Here is a 17109-nt window from a genome sequence, read left to right on the forward strand (position 1 = left end):
CAAAAACTGGCATGACTACAAGTAGAATTAGACCAAATCATAAGTATAGCAGGTGATATTAATCCACCTCTTTCAATACTAATAGAATAAGCTGACTTAAAATCAGAAAAGATAGAGGAGATTTAAACATGTTTTACTTTTTGTTTTGTTTTTGGGACAGGATCTGTCTGTGCTGCCTCACTGGTCTCAAACTCATGGGCTTATATGATCCTCCTGCCTCAGTCTCCTGAGTAACTGGGAGTGTAGACATGCCATCCATCCCTGACTTTAAACAATACTATGACCAAACTTCACTTAATGGACACATGGAGACACTGTACCTACAACTGCAGGAAACACGATTATTTCAAGTCCACAAAGAATATTTTCAAAAATAATTGATTCAAGTGTATAAAGTCCCAGAAGGAGCAGAAGGCAAAAGTGTACGCTAACTTAGGAGTGAGTGGGTTGACCAGAGATTTCCATGATCCCAGGAGCTTTTGCTGATGAGGAAATCTGTTCCAAATCTCAATGGGCTCAGTGGTAACAGCAAAGAGGTAGATTCAGTGCAAAAACAAACAGGGGTATGAATGTGTATTCTTCCTGACTAAAGATGGTGGCTCAAAATTACAAGGTAGATCTGTTGCTAAGGTATGCAGAGAAAAATGTAAGGGCAAAACTAAGATAGGGGCCACCTGCGGCTGTTTAGAGTTACAGCCAGCCTGATGAATTGATACAGGTTCCTGGAATGGATCACTGCTTCTGTAGGGGCAAAGTCACAGGCAAATAGGCTGATGGGAAAACCCAGAATGGAATTACAAAATTATGAAAATGGGAAAGACAGGATAAAGATAAGATCTGGATAAGGAGACCCTAAACATTTCTGAATTTGCTGGATACTACAGCTTACAGAACTGTTTTTTTTGTTTGTTTGTTTGTTTTTTTTTGCTTTGTTTTGTTTTTTTGTTTTAGGTTTTTAATCTGTTTCCTAATTTACTTAATCTCTTTTAAAAAGTTTTTTAGTTGTAGATGAACACAGTACTTTTATTTATTTATTTTTATATGGTGCCTCACACGTGCTAGGCAAGCCTTGTACCAATGAGTTACAATCCCGGCCCCATAACTTATTTATTCCTGAGCTTTTACTTTCTTTTTCTTCTTGTCCCAACTTCTGTACTTAATGTTCTTTTGTCAGTTACCATAATGTGGTGTTCTGGGTACTAGGCATACTGATTGAATTTATTTAGTGTGACAATGGTGGGTGATTTCTGTAACAATTGTTCAGATTCATAGTCAAGGACAGCCTGTTCTTACCCAGATTGTACAATGAAACAATGTGTCATATGCAGAAGCAAGACAAAAAATACCTTTCTCAGATAACATTTAATATATGCATTGTTACAAACTTCTATTTCCTCCTTTAAATGGTCTGGTAGAAGTGGACAGTGTTTGGTGTGCTTACTGCTATCCATTGACGATTAAATAAGAAAGTAAATATTATTATTCCCATAGTCCAGGGAATCCTAAATTTTCCCACATATAAAAATCACCTGGAGAACTCCTTTAAAAATTCCAATGCCTGATGAATTTTCTTAAGTATCTAATTTGAGCCTTTACTTTCTTTTTCTTCTTGTCCCAACTTCTGTCAAAAGTAACATTCCTTTAACATCAGAATTTATTACACTTACATTTTTTCTTTAACCATAAAGCTGACCTTATTCTATTCACAAACCTAAAGAAATCCAATATAGCACATTTTGTTCTTTTACTATAGTTTCCCCATTCATCTCTCGGTTGGTTGACAGTAAATCCTCCAATAGTTTGTTCAGGAAGAACTTGTGAAAAGGCTGAGGGTGTAGCTCAGAGGCAGAGCATTTGCCCAGTATGAGTAAGGACCTGGGTTTAATCCCCAGCACTGTGAAATATTTATGGGAATTATTCCCTGAAATTTTTCACATTCAGAATTATACTTCTATTGTTTTTATGCCTAAAAAACAATTTAATTGAGCATAACTTTTTTGTGTGTGTGCTGGGAATTGAACCCAGGGCCTTGTGTATGCTAGGCAAGCACTCTACCAACTGAGCCACATCCCCAGCCCTGAGTATAATATTCTTGAATCACATTTTCCTTCTCTGAAGACTGAATTCTTTTAGAATATTATTTTACAGATTTGTTATCAGGGCTGTAGAGAAATCACATACACAATTATAGTGAATTAAACTTGTGCCAGACCAACCAAAGTTTTCTTTAACTTTGACATTCAATAACTTTCTGCTAGGATATGCTTCATGTCAGTTGGCTTATGGTAAAATCAAGTTACCTTTTTCTTGGCTTATAACTTTAAATATTTAAGATAGTCCTTTTTGTGGATGGGAGAGGGTTCATATCTATCGGGATACCAATTGTGCATATGTTGGATCTGCTTTCTTATCTTCCATAGTCATATTTTCACTCCAATCATTTTTAAACTGTTGCTTTAGTTCCCTATCATTTTTCTGATTTTTCTCAATCTTTCAACCTATGTCTCTCACTAGGTTTTTAGTAGTATCTACTGTATTACATTTCTAGACTACTTTTAACTTCCTTTCCTTTTTTTTTTCTAAGCTCTGCAAATTCACTTTCATTTCCTTCTGTTGTCTGTCCATATATTTTATAATTTCTGCCTTGTCATCTTGTTTTATATACTTAATTTCTTCGGCAAGCTTTCTTTAAAATATTATTATTTTATGGTAGTATATATGCTTTTACTTTTACCTTGTTTGTCATGGCATTTTTCTGGTGTGTGTACTTAATTTACCATGTTTTTTTTCCTGTTCTTTTACTGTCCCCATCCTCTTTTGATAATATTTTTATATAGATGTTATGCTGGTTCCTTTTTCATTTTAATTCATCTTAGTATGAATTGATTTGTAGGAACCAATTATTTTTGGAAGATTATTGTGAAGAATAAACCATTCTCATGTTCCAGGCTACTGGAAATTCTTAGGACACAGAAGTATATCCCTTCTGCAACTTTTATTAATGAAAAATGTCCCTTTTTACCATGCTACGTGCTCTTCACCTTAAATTGTTTTTTCTAAAATTAATATGATTATAACTTTTTTTATAGATTCAATGATTTTCTTGACTCTTTAGAATTTAATAAACACAAAAAGTATGCAAAACATAAATTTATAACTTAATGAACTATTTTAAAGTGAACATCCTCATAAGCAGCACCCAAGTCAAGAAATAGCACATTGTCAGACTCTCTGTATGCCTCTGTATGCCTCTTCTAAATAATTACACTCTCTACCCCTAGGACAGTTACCATTATCTTAATTTTCATGTTAGTAACTGACTTCATACCTTTGCCCTCTGAATGTAGTATTATCACCCCAATTGAAAATTCTAATCATTTAACATATCACCCAACAGTTCCACTCCAAGGGATACATCAAGAGAATTCTTGCACATGTACAATAGTTACCAAGTCCCAGACCAATCATATAGCCACTTTTCACAAAAGCAAAAACTTGGAAACAACCCATATGCTTATCTACAGAAGACTGGATGAATAATCTGTGCTATATTCCAACAAAAAAAATATTGTACAATGGTCAAAATAGGTAAATACAGTTCAGCAACAATCTGGATTTATCTTTTTTTTTAATATTTTTTATTTGGTAATGAACCTTTATTTTATTTATTTATATGCAGTGCTGAGAATCAAACCCAGTGCCTCACATGTTGCAGGCAAGCACTCTGCCACTGAGCCACAATCCCCGGTCCTGGATTTGTCTTAACAACATAATTTTAGTTGAAAAGAATAAGTCCCACATTAGGGTATATAGCATGATAACATTTTTGAAAAGATGAAAACTTTAAAAATGAGCTACCTGGGCTAGGGATGTAGCTCAGTGGTAGAGTGCTTGCCTAGCATGTGTAAGGCCCTGGGTTCCATCCCTAGCACTACAAAAGATAAAAGAAAGAAGAATAAAAAAGAAAGAAAATGAAAAAGAGCTATTGAGGCATGAAAAGACTTACACAATACTAAGTCAAAAAAGCAAATCTGGAAATCATATATATGATTCCAACTATATGACATTCTGGAAAAGGCAAGACTGAGGAGACAGTAATAAGATCAGTGGCTGCCAAGTTGTTGGGGGAAGGGAAAAAAGAAAGGATGAACAGGTGGAGTACAGGGATTTTTAGGGCTGTGAAGCTGTTCTGGATGATATTGTAATGGTATCATGATACTTACGCATCTGTTAAGACCCAGCAATGTACAAAAAGAGAAGGAACCCTAAGGTAAACTATGAGCTTTAGTCAATAATAACTCATCAATTACAACAAATAAGTCACACTAATGCAAGATATTTTAAAAAGGGGGGGGACCATATTTTGATGGAGAAGAAAGTATGGCTATATGAGACCCCTCTATGCTTTACACTCTATAAACCTAGGACTACCTGAGAATGTTCCATTTATTTAAACATTTTAAAAATGCACTTTTAAAGAATATATAGATGCTATAAAACAAAGCTAAGAAATGAGTTGCAATAATGTTATAGCCACTACTCAGAATCTTGTGTGTGTGTTGCGGGCGAGTACTAGGGATTGAACTAGGGATAGGGATGCTCTTACCTCTGAGCACTGAGCTATATCCCCAGTTCTTTTTCATTTTTCATTGAGACAGGGCCTCACCAAGTTGCTGAGGCTAACCTCAAACTTGTGATCTTCTTGCTTCAGCTTCCTGAGTCGCAGGGATTACAGATGTGTGACATCATGTCTGGTCAGAATTCTTAAGAATTATCACTTCTTGTCTGTTTTGTTAATTTACATTTTATCAGTTAGTAGAATAGGAAAGTAGAACTGAAATTATTTCTTGGTGGGCAAAAGAATATGTTGGGCAGGTCTTGCCTAAAGTAGGAAGCTATATAATAAGCCCCTTTGAGCTTCTTCCTCTTTTCTAAACTAAGAAATCAATGTGGAGATGATTCTTTTTTAGTAATGGTAACTAATTTTTCTTTTCCCATTTAAAAAATTCCAGAACCAGGCATGGTGGCATATGCTTGTAATCTCAGGAGGCTGAGATAGGAGAATCTCAAGATCGAAGCCAGCCTCAGGAAAAGCAAGGCACTTAGGTGAGACCCTGTTTCTAAATAAAATACAAAAAGGTTTGGGAATGTGACTCAGTGGTTGAGTGCCCCTAAGTTCAATCTCTGGTACAAAAAAAAAAAAAAAAAAAAAAAAAAAAAAAAAATCCAAAGAACTTGTCAAACAGCAAATATGTTAACATAAAAGAAGTTAATTTCCTTTCTCTTTTAAGGCATCAGACTCTTCTAAGAAGTTCTCATATTTTTATACTTGTATTTAACCTACTTTTTTAGTAGAGTGGAATATGCAATTCTATAGTCTGACAGAAAAGAAAAATGAAAAGAGAAAAAAGTTTGTCTAGGAGACAATACATGGATAGCAGAATGCCACATGGAAATGACATTGATTGCCCACACTGAATCTCATGTGTGCAATTACTATTCATAAGGAGATAATCTTAGCTAGTGAAGTAATGTTCAGATTCATTCAAAATAAACCAGAGGCCTGAGGGTGTAGCTCAGTGGTAGAGTATCTGCTCAGCATGCTCAGGGCCAGGGTTTCATCCTCAGCACCACACAACCTCATAGACAAAAAACCAAAATGAACTTGGCAGAAATCAACCTCTCAAACACCCATCAAAAGTAAACATTTAAGCATAAAATAATCATGTGGATACTATTTTCTTGTTAAGGTTTCACATTCTGCCCTTTATGAATGAATGTTGCTTAGAGTTTATCAAGGAAGCAAGTGAAACAGAACATTTTAAAGTTCAAAGGTTATGTATAATAAATTAATCATTCTCCATAGAGATAAACTTTACTCTTAAAACAACATCATTAGCACATTTTGTCTCTCTGCACGCCTCATTATCATCTTCTGAATAAAGTGAAACTCCTCAGCCTGGTCTAGTCTCTCTGCAGGTCCAGTATCATTTCCTGTCTGTGCCTGCACACACCCTTCCCACCCTGCATTCATTCTCTAGCTTCTAAAGGCATCACACTCTCTCACATTGATTTGATTTGTACATGTTGTTCTTCCATGCCTTGAAAGTTCCTCCCTTCCTTTCATTCCTAAAAGAATGAATCTGCTCTTCTAGGACTTCTTTCTGGACCCCCTCAGGCTTCACTAGAACTTTCTCTGTGATAATACTTAGCAAACCAACTTCCTCTCACAAAGAGTGATGCTGGAGCCGGAAGCTGTGGTGGGAGCTTCTTGATTCAGCAGCTTCCTTGCTAGAGCTAGAGCTACAGCAGGAGGAGGCAGCTCCTGCATGTGGGTAGGACAGGGGACAGAGAGTGACCCGACCACTCCTTCCACGCTAAGGCTGGCCTGAGCACAAGGTCCAGACTAAGAGCCATATCCTTAATAGAGGGTAGAGACACAAAGAGGCAAGAAGTTGTTTGATAGTACAAGAAGCAGGCATGGGATGACTTGAGAAGGATGTAAGGGGTGGTGTGGGGTGCAAAGAGCTGTTGGCAGCAGAAGCTGCTACACCGCTGCTTTTACTTGTGTTTCACCATTCTCTTCCCCGGCAGTCTTAGAACAGAGATTCCCATCACTAAAGCTCCACTGCCTACTCCAGGGCAGGGCCTGCCACACAAGTTACACAGTTGAACTCTGCTGAATGGAGTGGAGTCTTGTTGACCCACTCTTAGAGACTTAACCCTCTCTTGGAGGCCATTCTGAAACTACTCTTACAAAGGATACTTTTATTTTGTTTTATTTTTTGGTGGTGCTGGGAATTGAACCCAGGGCCTTCTGCATGCTAGGCAAGCACTCTACCAAGTGAGCTATATCCCCAGCCCTTACAAAGGATACATTCTAGGAAATATTTGTCCATCCCCACCAAAAAGGATTCTCTTTTCACACATATGGTATGTAAGCATCTCTCATAGTCTCTTTCAGTGTTATACCTTGTACTGTACATGTTTGAATATGGCTCATTTTTTTCTGAGTCCATTCCAGGAGAAAGATCACTGTCTGAATCATCTTTGAAGATACCACAGGACTTTCTGCCCAGCAGAAATATCATGGATTTTTGTGTGCATGCGTGTAGATACAGTGAGTTTTGGATGGCTGCTGCGTGTGCATCGCTCCCATTTCCTACCATTTCTGATTTGTTTTAGTCTTTATTTTTGCATAATGGGATATTAGAAAAAACAAGCTTATGGAGAATCCAAAAGTTTAGTCCATTAAAGGAAAGACAAAGTAAATAAGTATAATCATCACTTAAGTTAGTATAAAAACCAATGTGTATTCTTCTGTGCAAGATAGGGTTTTGTTTTAACCTGGCAATCACGGTTGCCTTGTGTTACTTTACTTTGGTTGCATAATTTGATTTGTCTTATGTTTTGCAATTTGAAATTAGAAATCATTGTACCATTTATACTCTGATTGAAGAATGACTTGATATAACTAAAACAAACAAAAACTGTTTGATGTGTGCCAGTGTGACATAGGGGTATGTATGTTCTCATTTGTCTATAATTATCTATTTATCATCTATTTATATTAACTTTAGGATTATCAAAGAATAAAGGAAAACTTATTGAAATATGTATTTAAAGGTCTAGTATTGGACTGTCTAGGTCCATAGCCACTAGCTATGTGTTGCTATTAAATTCTTTAAAAATGGTTATTCTGAACTGAGATGTGTTTTAAATGTGAAAAATACACATTAAAACTGGGTGTTGAGTCACATGCCTGTAATCCCAGTGACTCAGGAAGTTGAGGAAGAAGGATTACAAATTTAAGGCCAGTCTGAGCAATGTAGCAAGACCCCATCTCAAAATAAAAAATAGAAAGGGATGAAAGTGTAACTCAGTAGTAAAACACCTCTGGGTTCAATCCCCAGTACCACAAAAATGGTTAAAAAGAAAAAGAAAATACATACTGAATTTTGGAGTCCTAGTTGAAGAATGTAAAATGTATCATTCATTATCTGGGTGTGGTGGCACATGCCTATAATCCCAGCAGCTCAGGAGGTTAAGGCAGGAGAATCGCAAGTTTGAGGCCAGTCTAGGCAATTTAGTAAGACTCTCAGCAACTCTGTGACTCCATCTCAAAAATAAAAAAGACTGGGGATGTAACACAGTGGTAAAGTATCCCTGGATTCAATCCTCAGTACAAAAACATTTGTATGTTCACAATATTTTTGATATGTTCGGTTAGATAACAATATAGTATTAAAAAAATTTTTGTGACTTGTAGAAAACTTTACATTATTATGCGATTTGCATTATATTTCTGTACGCTAGCATTAGACTATCATAGACTATCATTTGGTTACTTTTAATATACAAACATTGCAAGAAAGTTATGCAAGAAATCTACAATAATAATAGAAACGAATTATTGATGATCCACTGTGCTGCAGGCCTTGAGATTTTTTTTAAATATATATTTTTTAGTTGTTGATGGACCTTTATTTTATTTATTTATTTATATGTGGCACTGAGAATTGAACCCAGTGCTTCACACATGCTAGGCAAGCGCTCTACTGCTGAGTCATAACTCCAACCCATGGCCTTAAGGTTTTGCATGAAGTATTTTTTTAATAGTCTCCAAAACTTATTAGGTATTATTCCTATTTTAAGATGAGTAGGCTAAAACTCAAAGAGGTTAAATAAAATAGCCCATAAATCCAAGATCTGATTATCTGCAGAACAAACTCACATCTACCTGGCCCTAGAGACCGTTTTCTATTTACTTGGAAACTTGCCTTTCCACTGTCTCATCTTTTCAGAAACTGGTATCATATGCTACCTGAATTTCTAATACCTCCTACAATCGTGAGGACTCATGAACCTGTTACTTCAGAATAAAATCACATTTTCTTTTTTTTTTTTTTAAGTTTTCACTGGTACATCATAAGTATACATAATATTGGACTTTGTTGTTATGTATTTGTATATGCACACAATATAACAATATAATTTGGTCAATTGCATTCCCCACTACCTCCCTTTTCCTCCCCTTCTACCTCTGCTTGGTCTCCTTCCTCTACTTATCTCCCTTCTATTTTCATGAAATCAGCCCCCCTCTTGCCTCCCCTACCCCCTTTTTTCCTCTCTAGCTTAAAAGGTGCTGGGCCAGAGCTAAGCAAGCACTCTACCACTAAGCAACATCCTCAGCCCCACACATTTGATTTTTTACCCAAATGAAAATAAAACTCAAGTCCCTATACGCCAAATTATCAGGAAAAAATTTCTTGTAGTTCTCCTTCCTCATATAATCATCAACAGACAACTCAGGCTTATTTATTAATGCCTGAGAATTGATGCATTTGTCTTTATAACTTGACAATAGTGTGGAAATTAAGATTCACTCTTAAAACGGGAGGGCTACCTCACAAGTAGTCTAGAGAAAGGTCAATTCAATAACAGAGGCTGTGTTAGTTTTCTTTTGCCATGTAATAAATGAACAAAACTCAGTAGCCTGAAACAACACGCCCATTTATTAGCTTATATTCTCAGTAGGTCAGAAGTCCAGCACAGGGTGGCTAGGTTCTCTGCTCTTAGTATCACAGACTGAAATCAAAATGACTGCCGGTCTGACTTTCTATCTAGAGGCTCTGGGGGAAAGATCAGCTTCCAAGCTCTTTCTTATTGGCAGAATTGAGTACCTTGTGGTTATAGGACTTAGGTCCCTGTTTCCTTGTCAGCCAGGGGCCACTTTGTTACTAGAGACTGTCTGCATTCCTCGCCATGCGTCCCCCCTCCTATCTTCAAGCAGCAAAGCTGAATCAAATCCTTTGTTATGCTTCACACTTCTCTGATTTCACTTTTTGCCACTAACCTAAGAAACTCTCCACTTTGAAGGGTTCGTCATTAGATCAGACCCACCCACACATGACATAATTGTGAGAATGATATCTGGTCCCATTCACAGGTTCTGGGGATTGAGGTCTGGAATGTTGGTGGAAGTGGGAGGAGCTTTTTTAACAGTTGTGCCCAGCACAATCCAGGGTCTTATATATGGATGTACACCATCAAAGTGGCAGTGGCAGTGGACAAATCCTCCCAGCTCCTTGGCTTAGCTAGTGGTGGGGGCAAAAGCAAGGACTGAGTCATTATGAGACAGTCAACCCTTGGCTGGGGAAGGAGCACCAGTGGGATATAAGACTGGGTTTGTCATCTTCCTTATTTTCCAATTTTACCTCTGACTTTGGCTCATTAGGGAAGCAGCCAGTAGAGCTCTGTGCTGGGAGGAAATGACAACACTTCTGTCCCACCTGTGATAAGGGCACCGATCTCCAGGTACTTAAGGACTGTATGCCCTGTGTCTCTTGCTGGAGCCCTGGGGAAGGCTGGAGATGGAAGTCCTGTTGGTGCCTGCAGAATGGTCTGCTAACAGGTCACTAGATATGAGTTCTGCTCTGGGCCAATCTGCCTCCTTAAGGTGCAGGCAGGAGCATCCTCTCCTTTGACTGTGGTCAGGTGCTGAGTGAACAGCCAGCTCAGACGCTACTGTTGGCCCTCTGACTTTTGGAGTTCTCTCTCCCCATTCTTGTACCCCAGTTTGCTAATACCCAGCTCAAAATTTGTTATCCTTCTGGCTCTCCCTGGGAACATACCTTGAAGGTGCCAGTTTCTGAACCTTTGCGCACTAAACTTTGTGTTTCCTATAAGCCACCTTCTCTTTGTCTTTATTGCTGTTATTGCTTACTTGGTAGTTTTCTTTTAGGTGACTCATATTTTTAACTTCAATAAATATATGAAGGAAATTTTCATTGCTATCATATGAAGAAAATCTGCATGACTTGTCATATATAGATGTTAAGTATAAAAAAAGAAAGATAAATTCATGGTCCTTGGTGGTCTCTAATTTGACATAGCAGAGATATTCTCAAAAGATTCCCTTCTCACCAGCTGTGGTAGCCCAGGCCTACTATCCCAGTTACTTGGAAGGTTGAAGCAGGAGAATTCCAAATTGGAGACAAGCCTGGGCTACTTAGTAAGACTCTGTCTCAAAAGTAAAAATATAAATAAAAAGGGTTGGGGATATAGCTCAGTGGTAGATCACTTCCCTAGCATGCGTGAGCCCTGGGTTCAGTCTCCAGCACTGAGAGGGTGGGGCAGGGGGAGACTCCCTTCCTCTTCTCTAATTGTCAGTCCCTGCAAACCTCTCTCCCTCCCTCCCTTCCTCCCTCCCTCCCTCCCTCCCTCCCTCCCTCCCTTCCTTCCTTCCTTCCTTCCTTCCTTCCTTCCTTCCTTCCTTCCTTCCTTCCTTCCTTCCCTCCCTTCTTCCTTCTTTGGCATTGGGAATTGAACCCAGGATCTATCTATTACTGAGCTATATTCTCAGCCCTATTTTTTTTTTTTTTTTTATTTTTTATTTTGAGACGGGAAATCACTATATCACTGAGGCCGGCCAGGAACTTGTGATTCTCTTGCCTTAGGCCTCCCAAATTGCAGGGTTACAGGTATGCTGCACCTGGCCCCAGAGGCATATTTTATTTAACTTTTTTTTTTTTTCCAGAATTGTGGATGAAACCCAGGACCTCACACATGTTAGGCAAACACTCCACCAGTGAGCAACACTCATAGTCTTTCCAGAGGTATTATTATTACGATTCCAAACTTTTTTTTTCCCTTTTCTTTCTTTCTTTCTTTTCTTTCTTTTTTTTTTTTTTTTTTAGGTGAGGGGCTACAATACAGTTAGATTACAGGTTATGTGTTAGAACTGAAGAAGCTGCATGTTCTCTAATCTCTCTCTCTCCCCCTCCTTGTCCCTACCTCCCTTCCAGCCCCTAATGAAGTGTGGTACCTGAAGTCAGCTCTCACACCACCAAAGGTGTGTTATCCACAGTTTAGAAGACTTTACTTCTAAGTAGCTAACTACTGTCTTCCCAGAGACCTGCTTCAAAATTCCTCACCCTCTGAGGAGTCTTTTCTGACCAGTATAGACCTCAGTGATCCCTTGACTAAATTCATAAGGCTACTGTGTCTAGTTATTCAAATGCTGTTGTGTGACATTTCATTAGGAAACAAAGACCTTGCTTTACACTGAGCTTTCCCACAACTCTTGGTATGCTACCTGGCAAACAGTAGGCATTCAATGAATATTTGTGGTTTGATGAGCAGCAAGGGTCAGCTCTAGGTAGAAACACAAAGCCAAGTTAGACGTGGGTTCCTATCCCACCTTTGGTTGTTTCTGTCACAGAAAGGGCTGCTGACAATGGCACTTTTCTGAGTTGGGCATTTTCTTTCTCAATAAGTTCTGTGTGTTTCCTGATTTTTCTGTCTTCTTAAATTATAATTCATGTGCTGTGTGTGTCTATGTTTACTAATTAGCTAAAATATTTGGTGTTTGCCACTAGTTTTATTTTTTATTTTTAGTTGTAGATAGACACAATACCTCTAATTAATTAATTAATTTTGCTTCACATGTGTGAGGCAAGCACTCGACCACTGAGCTACAACTCCAGCCCATGCCACTAGTTTCAGGCTACTTGGCTGTCTCATAATTTTTTGTTACCTTCATTTTAGACCAGAGATTGACCATGTATACCTATTAGGTACTCAAAAGATTTATGTTGTATAAATAAGAATATATGTGTCCTATCATTTATTTCTTGGAGTGTCCCTTTTATATCTTCATGAAAAAAACTAAATTGCAAAGTAATTCATCTACCATTGGTCAATATGATTTACCAAGGTTTTTATTAGTTAATATTCAAAGCATAAGTCTAGAAGACCTAATGACATCTTCCCTTTGCCCTCTTCCCTCTTTTGTTTGGTTTACCTGGCCAATTCAGATGAACCTTTCAAGAAGCAATTTAAGGGCTTGGGAATATGGCTCAGTGGTAGAGGTTACCTAGCATGCATGAGGCCCTGAGTTCCATCCTCAGTATCACACAAAAGGAAAAAAAGAGAAGCCATTTAAATCTGTATAGCTTTACACAGAACTGATGGCTTCCCTTCCATGTCTCAAGCAATTTGCATATACTTTTCATTAAGAGTTATCACATATGGGGCTGGGGCCGCAGCTCAGTGGTAGGGCCCTTGCCTAGGACATGTGAGGCACTAGGTTTGATCCTCAGCACCACATAAAAAAGAAAATTAAACACATAAAATAAAGCCATGCTGTCCATCTACAACTATGAAAAATAAAAAAAAAAAGTTACCATAGAACTTAGTGTTAAAACTGGACACAACTGAGAATGACAGGGGGCACAAATAACTATTAAACCAGAAGAGATGGGACAAACATTCAACTGTAAAGCTTTCCTAGGTGTGGGCCTTATTTCTCTTAGCTTCCTATATTGCCTAGAACTGTGTCTGGCACATTGTGGTGATAAAAGAAATGTTAGTGCCCCTTAAAAATGAAGATTTAATTGAATATTTTATTATCTTGATATATAACTCAAAGTTATCTTGATATATAACTGTCTCTTTGGGACCTTTTATGAGCCATTTTCTCAGTATTATTATAAATATAGGGCAATGAACTTAATTACAAGTTTGTGCAATGATAATAGTTAGCATTTACTTACTAGCACTTAGCCTGTGCCAGGCCCAGGGCTGAGAACTTTTCTTAAATTCTCTCAGTGATTTCTTACAACAGTTCTCCAAGCAGGCCTACTAATAGTCCTATTAAATTAGGAGAATAAGCTAGATTGAAAAAGAATTTTGCTTGGCATAACCTAACTAATTAAGCAGCAGGTCTTGGATTTGAACTCCAGATTCTTACTCCATATACCATCTCCTCTAAACATGGAAAAAGTTCACATCGAATTTTGGAAAGCAGTTAAAAAATATTAATAGCATATTTTCAGGAAAAATCTATTTGCTTTAAGATTTTTGAAGGAAAATTTATTTAAGTTAAAGGTTGCAAAATAATGTCAGTGTGGCAGCTACTTGATTAGCAGTGGGTTGGACCAACATGTTGCTTCCTGTTGTCCTTGGTGATAACATTTCCACTTGTTAAGGATAAGTAATCGCCCCGAACAGTTTCTTTTGTACTGTAACAGTTGCACTTACTTATCAGTATTTTTTATGTACAATATGTGAATAAATTACAAATAATGTCTATTTTCTACTTTTGTTCTTTTGGAACAAGATTTTACTTGGCAACAATTTTAAGGACAGTGCAGACACATCATATTATTAATTCTAGAAAAAATATTATTTGGTATTTTGTAATTCCAGACTACATTTTGACATTGATGAAATGTATTGTCAATGGTTTGGTAAATAAAAACAAAATTTAATTTTACTTAAAAATCTGAATCATAAAGCATAATCTGTAGCTTTACAGTGTTTTAAATCATAAAGGATCAATTAAATATGTCAAGAGACTATGCTATGAATATAGTACTGAGCAAATAATTATACACTGATATCCTCTTACAAATGGTATCATCTGAGTCAATCAACGTTTTTCTACCGACAATAGAAATAGCAATTGAAATTGTCATACTGTTCAACCATGTTTTTCAATGAACAAAATATGAAAAATCTGAAAATATGTGCTCACATAATGAATTTTGCCTTTTATGAATAATGGTAGGAAACGTTACTTAAGGCATTCAAACTTCATTTGTAATTCAAAAGGAGGAAAACAAGAACATACATCAAGTTAAGGAATTTTCTGAAATTTTTTTGCCCTAGGAAATTTTTAGAAACAATATGCTGTTAGGTATCACATCAGTAAGTTCCTCTACCTGATCTGTCATGTTTTTCCTCTTCAGTAAAATAGGATACCAGGATATCACAGATTAAAAAATTGGATTAAATGTCAATAAATGGTATCACTATACTCTGGGTAACTGAAAAATTAAAATGCTTATGGGATGATATAGATTAAGGTCTTATGGTTAACTGATAGAAATTGGAACCAAGAGGAAATTTAAAATGAAAAATTGGTCATTTTTGGTTGCTTTACCCTTTTTATTCTCAGGGAATTTAAAAAAACTTTCTTTTCTAGGCACTTAGTTGAACAGAACAGACAAAAATCTCAGCTTTTACTTGATAAGACAGACACTAAAAGAAAAACGTGGAACAAATAAATTGTAAAGATAGTTGTGGGCTGGAGTTGTGGCTCAGTAGTACTGTGCTAGCTTAGCATCCGTGAGGCCCCATGTTCCATCCTCAGAACCACATAAAAATAAAATAAAGGTATTGTGTCCACCTACAACTAAAACAGAAAAAAAAAAAAAAAAAAAAAAAAAAAAGGTTCTTGTAAGGTGCAGAGTCATGGGAAGAAAGAAGACCTAGCAAGGTAGGATGGATTGAGAATTGGAGTGGGGCTGTAGTTGTTTTAACAGCGTCAGTAGGCTGACCTTTGTTAAGGTGAGATTTAAGCAAGAAGTTAAAAAGAGGCGAAAAATGGACATAAGGGGAAAATGTTCCAGACCCTGAGATGTAGTCTATCTGGAATACTCAAATAACAATGACTGGCTGGAGATGAAATCAGACCTAAAGGAAAAAGGCAAGTCCAAGAATTTTGCAGGCCTTTGTAAATATCTCCCCCTTTTCAGTGAATGATTTTGATCCAATGGGACATGAGCTGACTTTCCCTGTAAGAGAACATTCTGGCTGTTTTGGCAATAAACTGAGTTGATGGTGGACAAGGAGGTTATTTAGTAGGCTATGGAAGTATGAGGCCAGAGACAATGGAAATAATGTAGGTGAAAAGTAGCCTGATTCTGATTTATTTTGAAGGCACATTCAACAAACTTTCTTGACAGATTGGAGGTAATATTGAGTTGCCAAGAAGTACAAAGTTTTTGGACTTAGCAATCGAGCAATTAGGTCTTGTTATCATCCGAGACGTACATTACTAAATTATGGGCTGGGGATACAGCTTAATTGGTAGAGTGCTTGCCTCCCAAGCGTAAGGCCCTGGGTTCCCCAGCACCGCGCGCGCGCACACACACACACACGAAGTCCACTACTAAATTATATTCAGAGTGGCTCATGCTTAAAAATTAGGGTTACTTCAGTGGTGTTAGGTTCTTTTCCTTTCAACACGTGATAAAGTTTGGTAGGCGTTTTGGTGGAGTATGGGCTAGATCTCATGAGAGTGAAACGCATTCTCATGTGTTCTCAGTTTCTGAGATATATAAAATATACAGCTAAAGGAGTCACGGAGGTCCAGCAGACTAGTAATTTTCTCACATTTCAAGTGCCAGGTGGATGTTCTCGGCCTTAAGCCAGTGGATGACTGATGCAACGAGTCCCACGTCTATCTCGAAGAAAAAAATGACGTGAGGACTTGGGGGCATCTCTCAACTGCCACCGTCTGAGAGATGCCTCGTCCCACCGCCCACTCAACACAGACGCTCCCTCGCCCTCGCGCGTCTGCTGCCCCAAATCGCGCGCAGGCACCGCCCCTCCGCGCTGCCTCCGAGGTGCGTGGGTCGCGGCCCAACTGGGCGGGCAGGGGTTCCTGTGAGCCCAGCTCTGGTCGCCATTTTCCGGGGCGTCCGTTCCCGTGCGGGCTCCAGCCACGGCTCTCGGCCCACCGCTATCCTCATAGGCGGCTTCCAATCCCGCGCGGTTCAGATCCTCGGGGTCTCCAGGGCCACCAGCTAGTCCGTCCCGCAGGCGGGGTAAGGGGCGGGGCCGGGGGGCGGCGCCTCGCGGGGCAGCTGCAGCTGCGCGAAGGCGCCGGCCTCCTGCCTGCCGTTCCTGGGGCGCGCACCGCCTCTGGCTCCGCCCGCGCGCGATCCTGGGCGGGGAGGGCGGGGGCCAGGAAGCGGCGAGCGCGCCGGGGAGCGCAGCTGCGGGCGCGGGGACGGTAGGAGCCGCGGAGCCGGCGCTGAGAGCGGCTGCAGCCGGAGCGGGCGGACGGAACAAAGGCGACGGTGAGTGGCGCGCCGGCCCCCACGCCGCTCCTCGCCGCTCCTCGGGCGAGGACCCGAAGCCCTCAACCCCCGGCCCAAGGGCTCCGGGGCGAGCGCGGCCCGGCCCTGCCCGCCGCGCGTTGCGGGCTGTGGGCTGAGCCTGCGGCTCCATTTTCAGGTCTGGGCGAGGTCTTCACGCCCGAGGACCCTGCCTTTGATTTTCCTTCCATTTGCTCTAAGGAATGCTTAGTGCTCGGTT

At 39.2% G+C, this 17109-nt stretch overlaps 1 protein-coding gene across 5 annotated transcripts in view; it reads left to right on the forward strand.

Annotated features, from left to right (window-relative positions):
• Positions 1-17109, forward strand: part of LYRM7 (LYR motif containing 7) — a 149806-nt gene that overhangs the window by 69805 nt on the left and 62892 nt on the right. Inside the window, exons 6-7 of one of the 5 annotated variants that reach the window (XM_079144303.1) lie at positions 5013-5106; positions 7025-8201. The exons of the other annotated variants lie outside the window; for them this stretch is intronic. Of the exons in view, the coding sequence (XP_079000429.1) occupies positions 5013-5059 (47 nt within the window). The 3' untranslated portion in view covers positions 5060-5106; positions 7025-8201. Of the gene's footprint in view, positions 1-5012; positions 5107-7024; positions 8202-17109 lie in introns of those variants that run through there. 5 annotated transcript variants of the gene reach the window in all.

This window comes from Sciurus vulgaris, assembly GCF_902686455.1.
Source record: "Sciurus vulgaris genome assembly, chromosome: 6".
Classification (NCBI taxonomy): Eukaryota; Metazoa; Chordata; class Mammalia; order Rodentia; family Sciuridae; genus Sciurus; species Sciurus vulgaris.